We start from the raw sequence: 24946 nt of genomic DNA on the forward strand, positions 1-24946 counted from the left end.
ATCGGGGGGGGGGGGGGGAGGGGAAGGGGAATTGACAAGCTGGGACAGGAAGCAGGCAAGTGATAGGAATGCCACCAACCAACAAGCAAAACATGGTGGAGTCAAAGAACTGACTCTGCACACCCTTTTCTAACAATTTATGCACCTTCCATTCTCCAAACTGTTTACTTTATGGAAGCACTTTTGCAAGAGTGATCAAAAGAGAATTACATTCGCAATATACTTGGATTTGTTACCCATTTTTATTCAAGTGTCTGTACTAGGATCACTCCTGATCAAAGTGACAAAATATGTTTTAGGGCAACCTTTTTAGGTTTTATCCAAAGAGATTTAGCTCCGTGCTGTTACTTATGTCCTCCTAATCAACATATATGCAGTTTGGGTCTCAGGATCGTTCTGTGATGTATCATGTTTTTCACCTGCCAGTAAGGGTATTCATAGTCTTGAACATTGATGTAGGAACCATGTAAATCCGGGCAGTCTGGGAGAGTCATGTGTTAAAGCCCTTTCACACGTTAGCAAGTCTGTGCTGGAACCATACAATCTTTTTTTAAATTGCAAATTCAGGGCTATTGATTGGTACAACCCATTCATAAATGGTGCATTGCATTCTTAAGGTATAATGAGAAGTGTGAAGAGCACTTTGGTTCATTCAATTTATTCATCGTTTTTGAGTGCACTGCGCCAGAAACTGAAATGTCGCTTTATGCTACCTGTGTGGTGTGTGTGTGTTTTTTTTTTTTTTTTTTTTTTTTTTTTGTTGCAGGTATCTCCTGTCATTTATGGAAAACTACCACAACCACATTTTTTGACATGTTCGTAACCTAAAGTTTCTATCTCTGGGTGCCAAACATTCCTCACTCAGATTGGCTGGGTGGAGCAGTATGTTCATGTTCCCTACAACCTGGTAATTCCCTTTTAGTGTTTATCATACAGGAATTTCTTTCTGCCAAGGTTTGACCCACATATGTGTTTCCCCTCTGGTTTCCTAAAATGTGTGTTTTGTGTGTTGCAGGGAATGGTATTAGACACAGGTAATGTGCTTGATAGGGGAGATTCCAGTGGGGGCAGCTGCAGTTTTTGGGTCCGAAATTATCTGGGACCCGTGGGGCCTAGACATTTTTGAACACTAGAGACCCAAGAGAATCCATGGTACTGTGGTTTGTGTGTATCCCAGCACGTTGTATTACTAATAATGCCATGCAAATCTGATAATATGTACACGCACATCTGTGGATGGGCTAGGGCTGGTCCAGCGGTATCGCCAGAAGGAAATTTCAGGGTCGCGGGGGGGGGGGGGGGGGGGGGGGGGGGTGCGGTACAGGGGGGGGGGGGGGGGGGGGGGGGGGGGGGTTGGGACACGTTTGGCAATTACTGTGTGCCTGTTTGTATATATGCTACATAGATAATACTACATAGATCACACATTTGCTTAGTGTTTAAATTTGACTTTGTATCTGCATTTATACAAATGTATGTATGTGTGTACACCCTTACAGGTACTTGGTGCAGATCATCTCCTCAGTAGTTTTGGAGTAATTAAAGAAAAAATATTTATGTATCTTGGCTGGTCACAACCTGAGAGAAGTTGCTGCTGCCACTTTTCGAATCTGTGCATGGGTGGAGGAAAATAATGTATAAACAAGATATTTGGTGTGGGAATAGAGGTATCCTAACCCCATGGGACTGATGGAAGGATCCCTGAGGGACCCTCTCATGGGTAAGAAATTGACCAAAAACTTTTTGGGGCTGCGTGCAAGAATCCACACTCATCCCAGAGACTCACACAAGCACTACCACACCCAGTCGGTCCTGCACACCCACTCATAGACACAAAACCACTCGCATAGCCACTCACAAATCCACAAAACCACACTCTGTCTCACACAAGCACTCTCACACACTCTCTCATGCATACATGCACTCTCGCTCACCCCCCACACTATCACCCCCCCCTCTCACACCCCCTCGCGCTCGGTCTCTCTCGCGCTCTCTCATGCCCCTTCGCTCTCTCGCGCGCTCTCTGCCTCGCGCCCCTTCGCTCTCTCGCGCGCTCTGCCTCGCGCCCCTTCGCTCTCTCGCGCGCTCTGCCTCGCGCCTCTTCGCTCTCTCGCGCGCTCTGCCTCGCGCCCCTTCGCTCTCTCGCGCGCTCTGCCTCGCGCCCCTTCGCTCTCTCGCGCGCTCTGCCTCGCGCCCCTTCGCTCTCTCGCGAGCGCTCTCTCGCGCGCCCCTTCGCTCTCTCGCGCGCCCCTTCGCTCTCTCGCGCGCCCCTTCGCTCTCTCGCGCGCCCCTTCGCTCTCTCGCGCGCCCCTTCGCTCTCTCTCGCGCCCCTTCGCTCTCTCGCGCCCCTTCGCTCTCTCGCGCCCCTTCGCTCTCTCGCGCGCGCTCTCGCGCGCCCCATCTCTCTCGCGGCCCCCCATCTCTCTCTCGCGCGCTCTCGCGCGCCCCATCTCTCTCTCGCGCGCTCTCGCGCGCCCCATCTCTCTCTCTCGCGCGCTCTCGCGCGCCCCATCTCTCTCTCGCGGCCCCCATCTCTCTCTCGCGGCCCCCATCTCTCTCTCGCGGCCCCCATCTCTCTCTCGCGGCCCCCATCTCTCTCTCGCGGCCCCCATCTCTCTCTCGCGGCCCCCATCTCTCTCTCGCGGCCCCCATCTCTCTCTCGCGGCCCCCATCTCTCTCTCGCGGCCCCCATCTCTCTCGCGGCCCCCATCTCTCTCGCGGCCCCCATCTCTCTCGCGGCCCCCATCTCTCTCGCGGCCCCCATCTCTCTCGCGGCCCCCATCTCTCTCGCGGCCCCCATCTCTCTCGCGGCCCCCATCTCTCTCGCGGCCCCCCATCTCTCTCGCGCCCCCCATCTCTCTCGCGCCCCCCATCTCTCTCGCGCCCCCCATCTCTCTCGCGCCCCCATCTCTCTCGCGCCCCCCATCTCTCTCGCGCCCCCCATCTCTCTCGCGCCCCCCATCTCTCTCGCGCCCCCCATCTCTCTCGCGCCCCCCATCTCTCTCGCGCCCCCATCTCTCTCGCGCCCCCATCTCTCTCGCGCCCCCATCTCTCTCGCGCCCCCATCTCTCTCGCGCCCCCATCTCTCTCGCGCCCCCCATCTCTCTCGCGCCCCCCATCTCTCTCGCGCCCCCATCTCTCTCGCGCCCCCATCTCTCTCGCGCCCCCATCTCTCTCGCGCCCCCCATCTCTCTCGCGCCACCCCATCTCTCTCGCGCCCCCCATCTCTCTCGCGCCCCCCCATCTCTCTCGCGCCCCCCCATCTCTCTCGCGCCCCCCATCTCTCTCGCGCCCCCCATCTCTCTCGCGCCCCCCATCTCTCTCGCGCCCCCCCTCTCTCTCGCGCCCCCCCTCTCTCTCGCGCCCCCCCTCTCTCTCGCGCCCCCCCTCTCTCTCGCGCCCCCCCTCTCTCTCGCGCCCCCCCTCTCTCTCGCGCCCCCCCTCTCTCTCGCGCCCCCCCTCTCTCTCGCGCCCCCCCTCTCTCTCGCGCCCCCCCCTCTCTCTCGCGCCCCCCCTCTCTCTCGCGCCCCCCCCCTCTCTCGCGCCCCCCCCCTCTCTCGCGCCCCCCCCCTCTCTCGCGCCCCCCCTCTCTCTCGCGCCCCCCCTCTCTCTCGCGCCCCCCCTCTCTCTCGCGCCCCCCCTCTCTCTCGCGCCCCCCCTCTCTCTCGCGCCCCCCCTCTCTCTCGCGCCCCCCCTCTCTCTCGCGCCCCCCCTCTCTCTCGCGCCCCCCCTCTCTCTCGCGCCCCCCCTCTCTCTCGCGCCCCCCCTCTCTCTCGCGCCCCCCCTCTCTCTCGCGCCCCCCTCTCTCGCTCTCGCGCCCCCCTCTCTCGCTCTCGCGCCCCCCCTCTCGCTCTCGCGCCCCCCCTCTCGCTCTCGCGCCCCCCCTCTCGCTCTCGCGCCCCCCCTCTCGCTCTCGCGCCCCCCCTCTCGCTCTCGCGCCCCCCCTCTCGCTCTCGCGCCCCCCCCTCTCGCTCTCGCGCCCCCCCTCTCGCTCTCGCGCCCCCCCTCTCGCTCTCGCGCCCCCCCTCTCGCTCTCGCGCCCCCCCTCTCGCTCTCGCGCCCCCCCTCTCGCTCTCGCGCCCCCCCTCTCGCTCTCGCGCCCCCCCCTCTCGCTCTCGCGCCCCCCCTCTCGCTCTCGCGCCCCCCCTCTCGCTCTCGCGCCCCCCCTCTCGCTCTCGCGCCCCCCCTCTCGCTCTCGCGCCCCCCCTCTCGCTCTCGCGCCCCCCCTCTCGCTCTCGCGCCCCCCCCTCTCGCTCTCGCGCCCCCCCCTCTCGCTCTCGCGCCCCCCCTCTCGCTCTCGCGCCCCCCCTCTCGCTCTCGCGCCCCCCCCTCTCGCTCTCGCGCCCCCCCCTCTCGCTCTCGCGCCCCCCCCTCTCGCTCTCGCGCCCCCCCCTCTCGCTCTCGCGCCCCCCCCTCTCGCTCTCGCGCCCCCCCCTCTCGCTCTCGCGCCCCCCCCTCTCGCTCTCGCGCCCCCCCCCTCTCGCTCTCGCGCCCCCCCCCTCTCGCTCTCGCGCCCCCCCCTCTCGCTCTCGCGCCCCCCCCTCTCGCTCTCGCGCCCCCCCTCTCGCTCTCGCGCCCCCCCTCTCGCTCTCGCGCCCCCCCTCTCGCTCTCGCGCCCCCCCTCTCGCTCTCGCGCCCCCCCCTCTCGCTCTCGCGCCCCCCCTCTCGCTCTCGCGCCCCCCCTCTCGCTCTCTCGCGCCCCCCCTCTCGCTCTCTCGCGCCCCCCCTCTCGCTCGCTCGCGCCCCCCCCTCTCGCTCGCTCGCGCCCCCCCTCTCGCTCTCTCGCGCCCCCCCTCTCGCTCGCTCGTGCTCTCTCTCACACCGTGTAACAGCCGTGTGGTAACTCAATACTACTTTACAAAAACAAAAAAATAGAAATTCACTAAAAAAAAAAAAAAAGATTACAGGGACAATATAGTTGGGTTCAAATGTTAGACACACAAAACCAAATTCAGCAGTTAGTTATATTTATGTTAAGAAACTAGAACTCTCATCCCTGTCATGCACTGCTAATTACCCCACACATTAGATCAGTAATGACATCTTCTACATAACTTTACGTGTGTTCAGTAAATTTCTAGTTTTATTTTTTATTTTATTAAGGTAAACTAGACAACTAAGCTCTTAGGGTACTAACTTGGTAACCCGTTGGGCAGTGAACACCACACAGCATATGGGCATTTGCCATGAGCATTGTTGAGTTGGACGCTTGATCTGGCCTGTGGCCAGACTCTGCGCACCACCCGTCCCTCTAACCCCTGCAATAGCCACCCGCCCTGCCACACAACCTACAGCCATGCAGGATGTCGGGTTGGATGCAGGGTGTGGCTGCTTGCCCACTCCCATAGATAACCACACTTTCGTTTTTGTGAGGGTTTTAAACATTTTTTTTTAAACTTATTTATTTTCCTGTTCTCTCTGGACTTTCTCGGGCGCCCTGTGGGATTCATATATTATGCTGAGCCCAAGATGCAGTGGGTTTCCTTTAGGACCTGGGTATAAGCGGGGGAAAAAAATATATTCAGGACAGCGGACCAAGTCCCCGACCTCTGACACTACAACATTTGTGTTCATACAGTGGTCAGCCAATCAGAACATTTGCTACAAAAAAAGCTTCATGAGTCAATCAGAAGGCTTGACTTTTTGAATTTCGATTGCTGTCAATGTATCTATACAATTTTTAAACACAATTTCACCAAAATTATGAGGTAGACTTACACCGAATCGAAAGTTTTCTTGGTAAAGATACGTTTTTCTGTCTAACTTGGTGTAAGCCCATTGAGATGCTTTGCCTCTTACCCTGAAACTTTGCAGGAAGCAGCTGAAGTGGGTGAACCTTTTGTTTTGAAAGTTTTGGGAAGATTTGCCAAACTGTGTAGAATTTATTAGCAAAACGAAAAATGCTCACCCTATGTCAAGTCTGACCTAACTAGAACTACACAGTGGTGACTGCCAGAAATCCATGGGGGTATGCCAGGCGCCCTCCAAATGACCAAATAACTCGTTGGGCACTCCGAGGAGCCCCTGTAGTGACATCTTGACACCGGGAAAACCACCATGTTCTCTCCTGAGATGCTTGCTTAATATGCCCTTGGGGTGTGGGTTGTGGATGCAGTGAGGATAGTAACCTCCCTGCCACTGAGAGAGGAAGAAACATCTGAGCATTAAGCTGTGCAGGGCTGCTGAATCTGGGCCGCAGAGCACATCCATAAGCATCAGGCTAAACTCTAGAGGAGCAAGCAGACACCAAGATACGTGAAATACGGGATGGGGAGGGGACCAGAGGTTCTTCTTGAACACAATTATGAGTGGTCTCTCTGCCCTTACTCTGCAAGGTGGAGGATAGAGGTCCGGTCCACCCGTCACCTCTCAGCTGAAAGTTGAGCCCTGCCGGCTAAACATAATAAATCCGGCCTGTGCTATGTGGAGGACACATTGGTGAAGTGCACTGGGGGCACCGCTCTAGTCAAAGGCTCCTCAGTTGACTAATCAGATCCGGTATTAGTAGACTTCGACCTGCTTGAGCAGGATTCTGGATCTTGAGGAGCTAAATAGTGAACTCCTTTGCAAGCAAGCGTAAAGAGATGGAAATCACGCATGACTCCTGGCGGCACAGAGAGAGCTTATGGTAGTGACATTCGGAAATATGTGCAGGGGGTTTCTACACACCATTAGAGATCAGCCAGATGCACCACGTCGGAGGCAGGATGATGCACATCATGTACTCGTAAGAGGACCGCAGCGATCACCCCCTCTGATAACTTCACAAGGGTTTTAGAGAACATAAGGGAGAAATACAATGTCCTCTTTGGAGACCCAGGAGCTTTGCACTTTAATTCTGAAGAAAAGAAGATATTTTCCAAAAACTGTCAGAACCAGCACTTCCACCTCCTAATGAAGCCATCCTTTTTAGTTCGAGCATGTAAGCGCTTTAACCTGTTGTAAGTATTGTTGGCTTTTAACCACGCCCATGTCATGCCCATCATTTTCACTCTTTCTTGGGTTTGCCTTTCAAAAATCACTTTGTCATTCACAATTGCTTCACGTTTGTCCTGCTTTGAGACTTGTCACACCTTGCAGACTGCCCTTGTTACATGGATTATTGCACGATTGCTGATATACTTTAGCGTTTTTGCCTATAACTCAGTTTGTGGTGGTCCTAGGACAATGAAACCACCACCAAAACGTTCAGCATGATGCACTCTTTCTATCTAGGTTATCTGTGGGTCCCCACACTAGATTATTGGGGACCCCAAATAATTCCTCCCACCATTCTGTATCTTTTTAAGCATTCTAGTGACTGGGGCTATTGTTTTCTAGCTGAGAATAGCTTGTTTTTTTTACGGGCCTGTAACCTCTGAAAATATGCACTGCACTAGGCCCTCTAGAGGATATTATTTTTATATATCTATATACATATATATATATATACATGCTCTAGGTGCTATTCTAAGCTTTATAGTTATACCAACATAATAAAACATTTGCAGCATTAAAACTTGCTCCGTAATGCTTTGCAGAACATTAATTTGACAAAACATTTTGTTAATAACAACGGGACCACCTTCAAAACATTGACCACAATGTGCTCTTTCTGTCTGCATCATCTCTGGGTTTCCACACTGTTAGTGGGGACTCCAAAATAATAACCCCTCCTACCATTCATTGTCTTTTAAGCTTTCTCGTGGCTAGAACTTTTGGTTTTATAGCTAGAAGAAATTTTGTTTTCAAGGCCTTGTTTGTGACACCATTACAATAGGCCTGCTAGCTCTAAAAATACTCTCTCCGGGCTAAGTATATGGTTACATTGCATTAATTTTCTGCTGTTTTTTTTTCATAGGATTATGCACTCTAAGGGCTGACAATATGGTTACATGACCATGTTTTCTACAAATGATATTTTTGTTATGGTGCCCTCTAGCGGCTGTTTTGAGCATTAGTCTAAAGCCAAATATTTTTTTCTTATAAACGTTTAGATGATAATTGTATATATTTTAATAATCTCTCCTTCTTAAGGTTATGACCATAGTTCAGGCCAGCTTAACATCCTTATTACACTGACTGTTTGAACATACTTTGTTTGGGTGACCCTTCTAGTTTATTTCTCCTCTTTGGCTGTCTGGTAGCCAGCAGCAACTATGATGGTGGGTGTTGAATTAGCATGGCATATATAAATTAGGAAGCTAAGTGGCAACATTTGCATTTTTGTTTTATGCAAATAAGAGGAAAAAGGTCAATGGAAGTGCTTTAGTTATATGCGGGGCCACTGGAATCCTACGGCAGGAAAAGACAAATTTATGAGGCAGTATTGACCAATTTATGTGGCAAGTAAAGTCCAGTTTCTTTCACCTGGAAAGGCCAGTGGAAGGTACTGTGAATGCTACAAGACGCCAACGATATCCTAGGCATCCAGACCGGACTAAAGATCAGGAGGTGTTCTACCTTCATACTCTGAAACATGGAAAGTCTCTAATAGTATTACACTGATATTGTTATAAATGTGGGATGGTTTTTCTTTTTTTAATATTGAGTTTGTAAATGTTGTAGTAATGTCTTTTTTGCTTTTATTTAAACTTATTGTCTACTTTTTAAATTTTAATGTGTTATTTGTTCTTTTAGCCCTGTTTTAGGAGTAGTTTGTAGGTGAATAGGGTGACAATTGTGCAACTTTTTGGTAGTATTTTTTTAAAATATATTTGAATGTAGTGTTGGAATTTTTTTAAAGTTTTGTAATTTCTTAAAAGTATCATTTAAAACAAGAACATCTTCTTCTTTTTTTTAATTTTAAAATATTTGTAATTTATAGCTTTTTTTTATTTCAGTGTAATTTTTCAACACATTTGAATGAGTATTAAGTAATGAGTAATTTCAATGTAATCTTTTATATTTGTTTTTCATTTCAATATTTTCTTTGGTTAAATTGGTAGATGTGTTGTAAAAACATTTGTCACTCAAATTAATTTTATTTTGATTTTTAGTTGTTTAAAGAAAATGTGCTTTAGCTGGTCAATTTGGAATGTGATTGGTAACTCCCCTAGAATCCAATACTTTCTACAAAAAATATTTGAGTGTCCGTAATAAAGTAAACCATTGCCCCTTACCCCCCCACCACCTCCCAGAACATCTTTACTAGTGTGATGATGTAGGAATAGTTTGTATACCTTTTCAAAATTGTTCTGTTTGGTTAAGTTGATTTAACTTTGAATTCAAAGATCAAGCATTTTACTTAGTAGTAGAAATTGTTCAAACATGTTTAACATTTAAAAACAAATATTTTCATTAAAATGTATTTTAGCAATTTTTTAGCTTAATTTTTAGTTTATAGAAATTAAAAATGTGCATACATTTTTGCTCATTTTATCATATATTTTTACATGCTTTATATCTTTCACATTTAGATATTTATTGTTCATTTTACAAATTTTCTTTGAGAGGGAATTCGTTTTTTTTTTTTTTTTTTCAGATTATGTATATTTACATTCCTGTGCAAGACACTTTTTGAAGTATTTTCATATTTCTAATTTTTAGTCCTTTTGTACTTGGGTATGAAATGTACTCGGTACTTGCATTTATGTTTTTTGCGTTGCAATCTATGGTCTGAAATCTTACTGTAGTTTAATCCTGCCATTTCTTTAGGGCTGCTTTATTTTGTTGTCTGTTTATGCCTTTTTTGGACACCAGCAAATTTGCAGATTAGTGGTTCCTTGTGCCTCTTCCCTGGTAAAATCAAGTCTATTTTTTTTTTCTCTCTTCTAAGGCTGGTATGTATGGAAGGTGCTCGTAGCATTGTCAGTAAGATTAGTATTTTTATGTAACTAAGACTTCTGGGTTATAGTTGGTGTAGTGTCTTGTCATTATCGTTCAAGGTGTGAGGAGTAGGCCTAATTATGTTTTATATACATTTTAATGTAAGAGCATATGATGTATTTTAGGAATTCTGTGTTCTGGTGGTTGGTTATGTTTTCTAATGTAGAAGTTTTAATAAAGTCTAACTTTTATTTTTTTTGGGATGGTGGAATTTTATTTTTTTCTTTAAAATGAAAAATAACTTTTTTTCAACTATTGTTTTTCATTGTGGATTTTCCTGGAACATTTTTTTAATGTTCATATTTTATTCAGGTTTTGGAAGGCCTCCCTTGATTTTATATGGTGGCAACAGATTGATTTAATTTTTCTTCATCTCTTCCTTTTTTTGGGGCAATATTCTTACCACATTTTCTATTTGTTTATATTTTACTATTCTGTAGTTATACGTAATTGTATTTATTATCATGTGGTGTTTTTGATCTGTGTGGTGCATACCATTGTATATTTAATGTTATGTGAAGTATTTTATAGATGTATTTTTTTTATTCAGTTAATAGCTTCTATGTCACCTTTTTCAGTGACAAAGATTACGTTATTAAATTCTTCAGGTTTATTTAGTTTTTTAAGCTAAATTTTGGTTTGCCATTTGCTTGTGATCTTTTCACAGTAGTACTCTGGATATTGGTTCAATGTATGTTAGGCCTTCGTTATTAATAATCATGCATTGCTTGTTAGCATTCCATGCATTTGTTTACTTTGGATGATTAGCTGTAGAAGGGATTGTTTTAGTCTTAATTATTGACAGTGTTGTGCTTTTTGAGTATTTCTACAAATTGGTATAGTTTAGGGTCATTCTTCCAAGTGTTCCTTGAAAGGAATCATGCTCTGAATTGTTAGTTTTTGCTTCTTGAAAGATGGGGCTATCCTAGACCTTCCACCCTGGAATGTTACATTTGGATTGTCCCTTTCATGCTGATCGGAGCAGGCAACCAACCAAAATAGTCCATATGTGGTGAAAGTTTGTTGAAGTTTCTCTGGTAGTGTGGGGATTCCATAAGCATGTGGAGGTGGTTTTGTTCACTTCTCTGACAATAACTTATGCTATTCATTTTATTTTAATACACATGCAAGTTCTGTCTTTTTTGCCTATTCTAAAGTAAGTGTTTTTAGTAAGCACCTTGACATACTTTGATAAAGTTTAGTAGCAACCTTGTCTTAGACCTCCGGCTGCCTACTGTGGCTGTCAAGACTAATGTCTTGACTAAGGTGCTTCAGCTGGGAGCCACCCTATCTGAACCACTTCGCTCGTTACCAAAGCACTCGCTGACTGCCTGGTCCAAGTCCTGCACAGGTGCTCCTGTGAATAGGTCAATGCCTGTTGCCATTGCCCTGCCCCTGGGTACCCCAGTTTCCTCCAAACACAGCACACCAAGGAGAGCTTGTTGGTCCAAACCACCACTTCCAAAGTAAATCCTGACCTGGCGCATTCCCTACCTACTCCCCTGGACAGGGAATCTAAGAGGCTGGATACCTTGGAGAAGGAGATTTTCCCTTCTGCCAGCCTGGCACTGTGATCAGTGAACACTGATAGCCTTTTGGGCTGATACTCCCACTCGCTCTGGACCTATGTTGCCTAGGTGCTGCCTGTGGTCTCTGAGTAGGCCGAGCCATACTCTTGCAAGCTGTTGCTGACTGGAGAGACCTAGCAAAGTTTGACATATGCTGTGATCTGGATACGCCTGACTCGCTAGGCAGATCAGTTTCATGTCGGTGACCTTGTGGTGCCATGCCTGACTGAGAACGACTGCCTCTTGAGCATGCCCTTTGATGGCTACCATCTCCCCAGAGACGAGGTGGTGCCTTTCGTGGCCACGGAAGGGGTTTCCAGCTGCATTTCAAACCACCCAGCCACCACAGGCAGAATATTTCTCAATCTGTGTGGCCAAGGACACAGCACCCACAGGCCTAATGTGTCAGGTAGCCAAAGGTTGGGCCAGTCCATTTCAATCCCCCCAAAAAGCCGCCACAGCCTCCAAGACCCTTTAGATTGCCCTATGATTATCTCTGGCACTTAGTAGGAGGCAAGATACGCCATCACCTGCACCACTGGATGCTGATAACCTCTGATAACTGAATTCTCCATTTTGTCCAAAGGGACTATTCCCTTCCCTTTCTGATAACTCCTCCATCAATGCCACCTACTTCCGGCAGGGTGATGGAGGACCACATCTCATTACTCAGTCAGGAAGTGGTGGCTTTCTTGGCCAAGGGAGCCATAGAGAGGATGCAGGCATCAGATGTAGGTCATGGTTGTTATTCCTGCTACCAAAAGGGATGGAAACCTTTGTCCTACCTTGGACATCTGCCCTCTCAATTTCATCCTGAAAATGTAGAAATTCAAAGTGCTCATGCTTGCCCAAGTCCTGTCTGCCCTGGACCCAGGAGACTGGATGGTGGCATTGGACTTGCATGATGCATACTTCCATATTCCCATCCTGCCTTCCGGTACGTTGCCTGTGGTTCACAGTGGGCTACGAGCTCTTCTGGTTTGCCGTGCTCCTTTTTGGCCTCGCAATGCCTCTAGGGTGATGGTGGTGGTTGCAGCTCACCTGCAGAGATCAGGAGTGACAGTCTTCCCCTAGCTTAATGACTGGCTATTGAAGGTGGGCGCACTCGCTGGAGTTCACTATCAACGTGCCGAAGTCACACCTGATCCCTTCTTAGACGCTTCCATTCATTGGAGCTGTTCTAGACACAGTGCATTTTCGGGCTTATCCTCTCTAGTGGCGAGTCCAGGATTTTCAGGGTGTGATACAGATGTTTCGGCCTCTTTCCTGGATTTCCATCAGTGTGATTGTGAGGCTGCAGGGCCTCATGGCCTCCTACCATCCTACTTGTGATGCATGCCCGTAGGCAAACGTGCCCTCTGCAGTGGGACCTGAAGTTCCAGTGGGCGTAGATCCTGGGAATCTCCCTAACATGGTCCAGATCTTGGAGGGCACTGCAGGGGTGGCTGATGAACTGTTATTGGGGCAACAGCAGATCTGTCTCCCTTCTCTGACCAGATATTAAGGTACTGACAACCTGGATCACTCCTGGGCAGAGGCAGCCATTTGGGAGGGGTGGAAATCAGAACTCTGGTCTCCGGCAGAATCCGGACTCTGCATTAGTGTGTTAGAATTTCGAGCAATCTGTTTGACATTGAAACCCTTATTTCCTGCCTTCAAGGGAAGGCTGGTGCAGGTGTTCAAGGACATCACCACAATGTGGTACTGCAACAAACAGGGCTGAGTGAGGCCGTGGACCCTGTGTCAAGAGGCCCTGCATTTCTGGACATAGCTGGAACTTCAGGGCATTTCCCTGGTGGTTAAACACCAGGCGGGCTCTCTGAGCACCAGAGTGGACAAACTCAGTTAAAGATACCTATTGGATCACAAGTGGCGTCTCCAACAGGAGGTGGTGCAAGTTGTGTTTCAGCAGGGGGGGGGGGGGAGAGGGGTAAAGCCTTGGTTAGATTTGTTCATTGCTGCTGAGAATGCTCAATGTTTGCTGTTCTGTGGGTGGGAGTTCCCAGGATAGCTCTCTTGGAGATGCTTTTTGTTTTGAGTGGAGCTCAGGCCTTCTGTATGCCTTTCTCCACTTCTGCCCATACCACTTCTGTCAAGAGTTCTTAAGAAGTTCCAGACTGGGCTCAGTCTCTGGTATCCCGAGCTGTTAATCGGTCCTCCAATTAAGCTGTCCTTTCGGGAGGGTCTCCTGTTGCTGCAGCAGGGGAGGGTTCTTCACCTGAACCGGTCAACACTCCGTCTTCGTGCATGGAAATTGAGCAGTGACTGTTGACAGCTTTTGACATTTAGCCCAAAGTCTGTAATGCCATTTTGGCAGCTCAGCGTCACTCGCAGTTGGTATATGCTGGCTGTTGGCGCAAGTTTGTGACATGATGTACAGACAACCAGGTTGACCCTTTATCTGCACTCCTTTCCCAGGTTCTTTGGTTTATTCTTACTCTGGCCCAGCGGGGCTCTGCATTGGGCAAGTTGAAGGGTTATTTATATGCTATTTCAGCGTTTCTGAGGCTGCCAGATCAGCCCTCCCTTTTCAAGTTTCCTATTGTAATAGGTTCCTTAAAGGTCTTCAGCACATTTCCTCCAACTCCATTTGTTATGCTTCAATGGGACCTTAGTTTGATTCTTACTTTCCTAATGTAGGCTCCTTTTGAGCCGCTTCATAACTTCCCTCCTACCCACCTCACCATCAAGACAGCCTTTCTGGTGGCAAGTGCATCTTTCTGGAGGGTCGGTGAACTGCAAGCATTGCCTTCTTAGCCTCTGTACATTTCATTTTACCCAAACAAACTGGTCCTTTGGACTTGAGCATCCTTAATGATAAAGGTAGTCCCACTGTTCCACATAGGCCAGTATATCACCTTGCCTACTTTTTATGCCCTTTCTCATCCCTCAAGGGAATAGGAGACAGTCCACTGGTTGGACTCGAGCATTGTTGTTCTGCCTTAACCGCACACAGCTGTTCCGGGTGGACAGTCAACTGTTAGTATTTTATTTCCGAGCCAGGAATGGGAAAGACGAGCAGAAACTAACCATAAGATATGCTATGCATTGGCCAAGAACCAACCCTTGGAAGGCTTGTGTGCTCATTCTACCAGAGCAAAGACTGTGGCCACTGTGTTAGCATGCGGAGGTCTGGTCCTGGACATCTGTCATGCTGCATAGTGGGCAATGTTGCACACGTTCACCAAGCACTCCTGCCTGGACAGTCCGTCCATAGGGATGGGCATTTTGCCTGTTCGGTCTTACAGAACTTTATAGTTTTCTGACTCGAGTTTGCAGATCCACCTTCAGGGAGGTATCGCTTGGGTATGTATTTAAGGTAAGGAATCTGTGGCTAGAGGTTTTTGAGATTAACAAGTTACTTTCCTTCTGTAACGCCTAATCTGGTAGAGGCTCTAGCTCCAGATTCCTTACTGACCCACCCATACTCCATGGTATGTGAACAGATTTTAGGTACAGGGCTGGTACCTTTTCAGGGCCCTAGTTTCACACAGCAGTGGTGAGTGTTCTTGGTGGCTCTGCACTCCTGGTGTGGGAAATCGTAAAAAGAAACTGACATCAGCATGTTGTGGTAGCACCTGTATAATACTCAAGATAAATAAAAATCCTTCATTAACACTAGGAAGATTGACCACAGTGTATGAAAGTTCCTGGTTCACATGTTTACATTTTGGTACAGTGGTATTTATTTAAAAGTGCTTTAATGTATAGTAAACTGGTTTTGTAAGGTGCAGGTGTATAAACTATTTCAAAATTGCCTGCTCCTGCTCAGTTTACAGCGACTTTTAGTAACGGATTGAGGTACTTCGACATTTTAGCTAACTGCAGAGCACCATGTAGTTATGAACTGTGGTACTGCATGCTTGCGCTGGATTAAAGAGGAAGAAGTGGATAAAGTGCAGAGAAAGAAATGGAATGCCTGTTTTGATAGGTTTAAAAAATGTGACAGTACAACTGAATGATGTAAAAATGATCTTTACATTTGTGATGTGAAAATCTCAGTGTGCACATTCGATTACCCAATGGTAGTGAAAATCAGAAATGCGATAGGGTAATGAGTTATGGTGTAAATTTGGCCTTACACAAGATTTCATTTTTTTTTCTCCTTTAATCAGCTATGCATTCATACAACAATAAGTACATTTCCAAATTATGCACATTCACCATTCACGTTAAAAAATAACTGCAACGTTCAAAAATAACTGCAGCGTTCAGTGCTGGCAAACAGTTATATCGAGAACCCATGCAGAGACCTCAAGTTCAAAAAGATTTGGTGCATATATGCAGTAAAACCGGACCAACTTCCGTAGAAAGCATAAAGGTAATGTAGAACACGCCCAAGCTCATACAATACTTGCATTACATACAAATATGTTCACAATAGTAGACCGCTTATGTATCATTGAACATGATCAAGTATGCCCTCAAATATTCTGAACGTCTCCAGGGCGAGCTGTGCTGGGTTTGAACCACTCATCCGAGTCATATCTTTGAGCCAGTTTTGAAATCGAGAGGCTCTACGAACCCCCATCCCCCCAAAAAAAATGTTATTGTGTTCCTACGCTTGTCTAACATTGTCATGGCAGGCAGTTTTCGAAATTCTTCTGGAACCGTTTTCACATATCCAAGTAGCACCACGCTGGGGATTATCCAGAATTTGTGTCTTGTCATAATCTCCATGGCTTGTGTTAATTGTCCCTAGAATGCATAGGAGCATATCTAGCTAGGTTTGTCGGCGTTAGATAGATATATCCTATGTAACAATTTGTAATGACTCAAACTGTATCTACCATTAGGGGAGCCCTCCTCGGTTAGTTGGCAACAGTATTTCCTCAACATATTATCAGTGTCTTTTCCCAGATTTACTGACCATAGTTCTTGTAACCAGGAGGCCTCGGTCTCGATCAGCCTCATAATTGTGTTATATATTCTAGTGATTCATTAAATTGGTGGATGATAGTAGAGTAGAACAGAAATCACAGACCTGTCTGACTCAGTAGGAAACGCTGGGCAGAGTCTGCTTGTTGCATAGTATATCTTTACAAAAGTAATGGCATCCTTTGGTGTATCTATTAGTGTGTTGGTGATTTTCTCTCAGATCCTGCTGCTATACAAGTTTGCTGTGCTAACAACTCTGGTTGAGGTCTCCCCTCCCCCAACATACGGACCCCTTCCTGATATTCAGCATCCTGTGACCCACTTCGATTAGCTATAACCACAGGAATGGTGGCCTTCTGGGGCGGGCATATTACCATGTCTGTGAGTGCTTTAAAATAAAGCAGTATTTTTAATGCATCCTGTTTGATATGCTGAAACTGAATTTTCCAGTGAAAAGAAAAATCTACTCAGTTCAATAAAGTTAAAATATTTAATCCTTCTCTGTTCTGGAGTAGCGCATAATTTGTGAATTAACACCCTAAATACACATAAGATGAACTCTTCAAGGTTCACTTGGCACGCAGGTATTTCAAACTACTGAAAAAAATTACCCTAAATTATAAAAACGGCCTACTTTCAGTAAGGTTATATTGCCATGTGCAACTTAATTATGTTCAGCTGTTTTCGCTTTAGGAGTTAGAGCATATTTAAATATGAGGCTTACAAATGGAAACAATACCTTTAGAGTATCTCAAATAGCAATGTCCCACCCCTGGCAATCTGGAGGAAACTTGTAATTGTATGGCCTTTATTTCCATGAAAATATGAAAGTCTAGAATGTTTAGGTTCATAGAACTCTTGTCCTTTCTACACATTCTGTATCATTTTATTACCACACTGCGTTTTGAAAACATTTTTATTGATGTGTTTATGTCCTAGCTGGACAGATATGGCTTTTTGCTGATGTACACCGCAAGCCTAGTATGATTGCTATTTTTTTGTGGTACGACAATTACACTTTGCATTCTGAACAAGCTGTTTCGAGTCTGTAGTTTATATCTTTAGAATTGCTTTCATAGCTTGACTAGCTGTGTTTGCATTTCTCCATGTTTCCTGGCTGACCTAGCGTTAAAGAAGCTGTAGTTTTCACAATATCTAGCCGTACAATGGCTTATCATGGTGTTTGAGCAGATATGCTAATATGGGAAATTTTTATGATTTGCATGTGTTTACTAATGACAATTCAATAAAGAAACTAATATTTGAAAATAACGCGTGAGAGCAAAATGTGCCCACGGAGTGATCACCATATGTATTAACAAGATGCTAAATAATGGAAAATATTCATGAAAAAAAATGTATTAATATGTCATTTGGATGTATAACCTATGTTTTGTGTTAATTCACATTCTTAACTTAGCCATACTAAGGGCCTGGTTTTCGCTGGGCCCCTGCTTTAACATGGAGACGCGACAAGGCTTCCGAGGATGTGACTGGAAAGAAGGACCTTGAACTGTGCAGAGTTCAGAAGGCTCTGCTAGAACATTCTGCAAATGTACCCGTAGACAGGAGATGATGAAGACAATTTGATACAATTATGTGTAGTATAGGCTAAATGCACTGTCCCAGGACTTGAACAATGGAAGCACTGACTAAAAGAATGTGTGCAACAATTTTGTTACCTGAAGAGCAGAATGATGTTCTCATCGACAGAAGAACTAATGGAACTTGAATCTTGAATAGACGTATATATGTGGTAAACAAAAACTATGTTAGTCATAACTTCTGATAAAGTTGACCAATTAGCAATTAGTGGGACGGACTGAGAGACCCTAATAAAGTCATGACAAGGGGAAAAAATAGGAGAGCGGAGAGGAGAAAGTTGAAGTCAGGAGATGCTGTCCGAAGTGCTGATAATTGGGCTTATCTTCTGTGAGCCTGATACTTTCTGATGACCTGGAGACGAAGATTGACTCGTTGCCGATCCATCTTGGATAGGTAGCTCTAATGATGTGACTAATACGTGCTTTTTCTTCTAGGTAACAACTGTGCTGTTTTAATTAGTTTACTCTCTTAGATAGATTTTTCCAAATTAATGTTTTTTCAAATTGTTTTCGCATGAAGACCCACATGCTGATCAGCTAATCTGGGTTAGGTAGGCTGACAAGGGTGACTTTGACGGTGACAATTGACTGACGAAATTGCTTTGCTGAATTACTATGTCATGTATTGAGTCAATATTATTTGATTTTGCGTCCTTGGTTCAATAATGCTTTTTGTGATGATTAATAAGCTTGATTATCAAAGTTGAACAAAAGTTTTTGATTGGAGTTGTAACTAATAGGGAATAAAAACGATTGACCTTTTGAGAGTGATGGTATTTCTTATTAGATAGGTTTTCATTAATGTTTGATATTTATTATAGTTGATGGTTAAATAGTCTACCGCATAACTGGGATACCCCATGCGATCCAAAAGGTTCATCGACATATATGCGCCCCCTTGTAAGTTTACTTACTAAGGACTAGGCGCGCTAGCAATGGTGTGAAGAAACAGGTTGTTGGGTACTTCCTTTTTTTGTCCAGGCTGTTAATAATACTTGGCTTACGAAACTTTCCTTTTAATTTTCTGTTTAATTCTTCATCAAGTTGGAGATGGTACACCAGCAAATGTGGTCGTACTCTGGGTGTGATGTGAACCAATTGTGCTGCGGACAAAGCTTTAAATGAAAATGTTGTGAAACAATGGCATTTACTACCCATCTTGATCGAGTTGTTCTTCTGACATGCACACTTTTTATTTTATCATATTGTAAAATTAATATAGGGTTTAAACCCCATATCTAGGGTGCAGTAGCGCTTGCCTGCATGGGAGTATGTTGCGCCATATGGGGGTGTGGTTGGAAGAATGACCTTATTTTGTTCTTGGATGTTAACTGTTTCGGGACTTAGTGTGGTGACCACCGAGGTGAGGTTGGTTTTGTTATGGGCGCAGCGCTTCGCAGTGAGATGGATGAAGAACTGTGATAGACACAGTTAGCAGTATGCCGCCTGCCTCCATCGGCTTTGCATGTCTCTTTGTGGTATTCGTGTATGTTACAGTCTACCTTTCTGGTTACCGCACCCGGTTGTCCATTCTGAGGTTTTATGGGCCCGAGGAGGCATGGGTGGGAGCGGAATGGGTAGATGCCAACCTGCTGGGGTGGAGTATGTTTGTGTCCTCCTGTGGGCAGCTTCAGGAAGTCATGCGATTCCTGTCTAGGAAGGGGTTAGATTGTGTGGACTAAGGGTGCTGAATTCTACTGAGAGCTGTAGCAGATCTGCCTGTATTTGGTATTAGTGTGGGTGGGAATATTGAAAATCAAATGTCAATGGGTCACAATATTGTGACACATTACCGAAGGACATAATATTGACTGGTAAATTCCTTTACATTTTCAATACATAACTTCACAAATGCGTACCTTTGGGATTTCTTTAAGGTGTACAGTTATGGTTTTAAGAATATTAAATTGTCGCCTCTCCCTGTGCTTTTTAACTGATCAATATTTTGTCACTGTATATTCTGCTCACTAAATTGTTATTCCTTGATATTTTGGATTCATGTTCATTACTACTATCTTGGTATTATAGAGCCATTTGGCAAATATATTGGTTTACATTCGACCGCTGAGTGTTTGGTTGTTAACGTGAGCAGCAGGGGTAGAAATTAGGAAGCGATTTATTTCGCCACTGTGTATGTATCAGACATTTGTTGATTTCTATATGTGCAGAAGACTTAGGATTGTTGTCCTTAATAATGCGAGTAATGTTTCCGGATTGCTGGAACCAGCCAGTTTGTATAGCTTTTCTGTGCCTGAACTCCGCATTTTTGCCCATGGATTGTTGGGCAAGTTTCTTTCCGTAAAGCAGCCGAACGTGTTTTTCAGTTAGTTGTGGAGGATTACTGCCATCTTGTGGGCAATACTTTAAACTATATAGCTGCGTGATTCAACATGCCCTTAAGCATCTCACCTGCGCTAGGCCCCCATGCTTTGATCTAAGTGCCTTTTTGTTTTTCTCCAACATACGCACCTTTTTTTTTTTTTTTTGTGACTGAAGGTATTGTTTTTCTTTTCAAAGTATTTTGTTCAACGAAAAACTTTTCATGGTGTTAAGTGTTCTCTGTGACCTAGTGCGTCCAGGATATACGCACATTGCCATATAGCCTGTATTTATTGTGAGTTTGTATTGGTTACACATTTGTCCTTCTTGATGTGCAGTGATCACTGAGAACACTTTAAGAGATACAAGGAGATACACACAAACCTACATTACGATGTTTTGCTTGCTTAATTATCTTTTTCTCTTATACCAATATATGGATGCAAATATGTAAACCAAATGCGTCAGTATGGCATGTGTGAAGAGGGTGAATGAGTGTTTCACAATTGAATGCACACAGTGTTTCATATGCTGTAGGTGTCCCGACGAAAGGCAGCTAGCCCTGAGAGGCGTTGGTTTATTAGCGGAAACATTTTGACCCAGAAATCCAGAGGTTACAGTTGTTCTTTAGTGTACACCCCCACCGGTTTTTAACCTTGTCAGGGTGCCTTTTGATAGTAATAGCTGCAAAGACACCTTAGATGATTTTAATTCTAGGATTCCCCACCCCCCCCTAAAAGTCAAAGAGATCTCTTGGTTACCAACGTTGAGCTTATCCTGGTAGGAGGTATCTGGACGAGGGCTCTATGAAGAAGTACGCCACTCTGAATTTCTGTGGTAAGAGTCCTTCTAACACCATATGGTGATTCCCCCTGGGCAAGTAGAGAGAGAAGGGTTAAGCGGTTACGGGGTTCCCTCCGGTGGTTTCTAAAAAAGCTATTTTTCCTGCCTACTGGTTCTGTAACAAATGCCTAAACCTAACAGTTCTTTTACAGACGCTTATCCAGTTCGTCTTTTCTTTACCACCCCTTTCTCATCTTAACAGAAGCAAACTTTTATATTCTGCACAAGTTTAAAAATTGAGAGCCTACAGCCATGAACATACAAGTTTCCACCTCCCACAGGTAGCGCAAATGCAGCAGGTCAGGTATTTGGCTGCTGCCTTCTCTGTGAACACCATGTCAAGTTTAAATACTGTCAGTTTAAATTCTGAAGATCAGCAGCAGACCTGCATTTGGGAAACACTCCAATGATTTGGCGACGAAACCTCAAAGTATGTGGTTTTATGAACTGGGTTTATTTAAGTAGGGCTGACCAAATAACTCAGGGGAGCAGAGCTGTACACGTATATCAGCCATATATTGAAGATTGTGCATTTGGCTGTGGACGGATCCGACTGTTATGGCAAGTAGGCTTACATATGTTGATCCTTGTAAATGTAGCTGATTTTGCAAATTGTTTTGTTTACTTGCCAACACTTAACAGCAGCTTCCTACATCATCACCACCACTATCTTCTTGCATCACAATGGGCTTTGCCCGAAAGATCCTCTGAGCACCTTCAGACATTGACCCAAGTATTTTGCTTCATGACCTGCGATAGAACCAGCCTGAATTTCAGTAGCGCGATGGCTTGATTGCTTGGTAATGCCATAAGAACGTAGCAGTTCTTGGGCAGGTTGCTTTAAATCACATAGAGAAGTTGAATTGATAAAATGATTTGAATTTTACAAGACTGTCTCCATTTTTGTCACCAGGACATCAGTGGTATGCTCATGTTTGCATATACTGCTCTTCACCTTCCCGTGCATCTAATCTTTTTGGCCTCTGATGCGATAGTGACAGTTATTCTAATATTTTGCACTGTTATATGTATTCATACACCTTGCTAATCACCCGGAAGGTTATCTAGGTGCTTTTTGTGGACTATGCAGTTGCCTCCTCGATGAGGTTATTCAAAAAGCCAGATCTTAAGGTCCTTGCGAACTGGAGACGCAATGAGGAGGTTGTGATATAGTGAGGGAGGTTGTTCCATGTATTAGAGGATATCTAGGGGAAGGTGTGGCCTCTGCCTGTGGCTTTGTGGATGCAAGGCATGTATGACACTGAGAATCTGATGCCTGGGAGGCATGTTGCAGCTTATCTGGCTGCTATTGTAGGCCGGGCCTGTGTGGTGTAGTGCCTTGCATGTGTGTGAGCAGTTTGAACTGGCCGCATTTGTGGATTGGGAGCCAGTGTAGTTTTCCGAGATGTGGGGTGATTTGTGTAGGGTGAGGTTGATAGAGGATGAGTCTTTCTGTGACATTTTTGAAGCCTACTCAGGAGCTTCTCGGTGATTACTGCGTAGAGTCTGTTGCCATAGTCAAGTCTGCTAGTAATCTGGGCCTGTGTAACCATGTTCCTGGTGTTCTCTGATTACCATTTAACAATCTTTCACAGCATCCTATGGATGTGGAGCAAGTAGAGGTCATTGCGTTTACTTGGGCTAGCTTGTTCAGGATGATTCCAAGATTTCTGGTGCGGGTAGTGGGGGTCGGTGTTGGGCCAAGGTCAGTTGGCCACCAGGTGGAGTTCCAAGCAGAGTCTTTCCTTCTGAAGATCACAGCTTCAGTTTGGTCTGTGTTTGAGGCAGTTAGATTTCATTAATGTGGTTATCTTGGTCATGCAGGTGGCCAATTTTTATGTCTGACAGGGTCAGTTGGGTGTCTGTGTAGGAAACTGTGTTGATGTTGTGTGATCTGATGAGGTCCACCAGCACGGTCATGTTTATGATGAATAACGTTTGACAGAGTGATTATCCTTGGAGAGCTCCGCATATGAGGTGCTTGGCCTCCAACCTGTAGAGTGGAAGGTTGACTGTTCTTTCTATGAGGAAGGAGCAGATCAAGTTGAGGGTGTGTCCTTGGATGCCTGTCTCATGTAGCCTTCTGTCTCATGTAGCCTTCCGATCAGGGTGGAGTGGGAGACTGTTGAAAGTTGCAGAGTGGTCAGGAAGTATAAGGGCTTTTGTGTTTCCACAGTCCAGGATCTACCCGATGTAGTCTGTTGCTGTGATGAGGGCAGTCTCAGTGCTGTGGTTGGGGGTCTAGGATTAAGAAAAGAGGAATAAGTTTGGTCTCCTTTACACTTCTTATTGAGGGCCATTAAGTTCACTTTTGTCCATTATGTTTTGTTACCTGGTCGTGATACCGTAATTGCAGGCTTGTCTGACATTTGTTTTGAAGAATTTCTGCTGTGATTAGCCTACGTCTGAGTGGGTATAAGAGCTCAATACCTAAACCTTTCTAAATCTCTCAATAAGGCATTACTGTGGGGAAAATTCAACCACACCTTTTGGCACTTGGCAATTTAGTTATTTTCCTCTTGGTGTCGGACAGACTCTCATGCAACCTTCATGTCTGTCTTGGGCTTCAATCAAGAGAACTGACCTTGGTGTCTAGATGCAAACAATATCCCTGAAAAGACAAAACTCTAACAAGCATCTGATGTTAGTACTAGAAATCTTGCTCTCCTTCCAGGTAACCACATACTCTCCAGGCTATACTCTCCTTTTAAAGGAAGAACACCGTTACCTTGCTAGGTGCAAGACCAAGGAGAGCATCCCACCTCCTTGAATTGTAAGTCTAGGATAAAGTAACATTTTTGGTGACTCAGTTACTTTTAATCTCTGTACACATGTATGCACATGCGATACCAGCAATGAAGACTCTGAATTAAAACTTCAGAGAAGCTATTTGCCACATCTTCATAAGAGACATCATTTTCAGACTAAAAGTAACTGAGTTCTCCTACCTAGATTTCAGAGCTCTCCATAGAATGCTTGTTGTGCCAGTTATGATACCTGGCTAAGTCTATGTTGAGAAAGACCTGGTTAATGTCAGAGAACCGGATCTTGTGACTTTATGATGGGCCACATAGACAATAAAGCTTTGTACCTTTGAAGTATTTGGCGAGGCACGTGGGCTAGGAAAATAATTACACACTGCTTAAGAGCTACAGTCTGATCTGGAATCCTTTTCAGGAATTTTATTTTTTTGTCATTCGTTCCTCTGGATAAACTGTTTGAAAGTTTCATATGGGTATGTGACATTTACCATGCAGCACCTTCACCACACAGTCTTTACCTCTCAGGTAAGGACCGTGTAGGCACCTTGCAACGTCACAAAGTGGGCTTTTTACCATGCATGTAAGGGGTTAAAAAAAAAAAAAAAAAATATATATATATATATATATATATATATATATATATATATATATATATATATATATATATATATATATATATATATATATATGTGTATATATATATATGTGTGTGTGTGTATATATGTGTGTGTATATATGTATATATGTGTGTGTGTGTGTGTATATACAGGGAGTGCAGAATTATTAGGCAAGTTGTATTTTTGAGGATTAATTTTATTATTGAACAACAACCATGTTCTCAATGAACCCAAAAAACTCATTAATATCAAAGCTGAATATTTTTGGAAGTAGTTTTTGGTTTGTTTTTAGTTTTAGCTATGTTAGGGGGATATCTGTGTGTGCAGGTGACTATTACTGTGCATAATTATTAGGCAACTTAACAAAAAAAAAATATATACCCATTTCAATTATTTATTATTACCAGTGAAACCAATATAACATCTCAATGTTCACAAATATACATTTCTGACATTCAAAAACAAAACAAAAACAAATCAGTGACCAATATAGCCACCTTTCTTTGCAAGGACACTCAAAAGCCTGCCATCCATGGATTCTGTCAGTG

At 45.2% G+C, this 24946-nt stretch overlaps 2 protein-coding genes across 4 annotated transcripts in view; one reads left to right on the forward strand and one right to left on the reverse strand.

The window, feature by feature from the left end:
• FRYL (FRY like transcription coactivator) overlaps positions 1–24946 on the forward strand; it is a 1894812-nt gene that overhangs the window by 41469 nt on the left and 1828397 nt on the right. The window lies entirely within an intron of this gene.
• Positions 1995–11996, reverse strand: LOC138256054 (spidroin-1-like). Its single transcript, XM_069205852.1, has 2 exons — positions 11906–11996; positions 1995–4813 (listed from the first exon to the last, which is right to left on the reverse strand). The coding sequence occupies exons 1-2, from the start codon at positions 11994–11996 to the stop codon at positions 1995–1997; spliced, it is 2910 nt and encodes a 969-aa protein (XP_069061953.1).

This window comes from Pleurodeles waltl, chromosome 1_2 (genome assembly GCF_031143425.1).
Source record: "Pleurodeles waltl isolate 20211129_DDA chromosome 1_2, aPleWal1.hap1.20221129, whole genome shotgun sequence".
In the NCBI taxonomy this organism is placed as follows: domain Eukaryota; kingdom Metazoa; phylum Chordata; class Amphibia; order Caudata; family Salamandridae; genus Pleurodeles; species Pleurodeles waltl.

What these genes read in the sequence shown, in the direction of transcription:
- LOC138256054 (XM_069205852.1), bottom strand. Translation starts at nt 11,996, where the DNA reads ATGGAGGAGTTATCAGAAAGGGAAGGGAATAGTCCCTTTGGACAAAAT. An exon ending in ATCAGCATCCAGTGGTGCAG is followed by an intron (nt 4,814 to 11,905) that starts GTGATGGCGTAT and finishes ACGGTGTGAGAG; the next exon opens with AGAGCACGAGCGAGCGAGAG.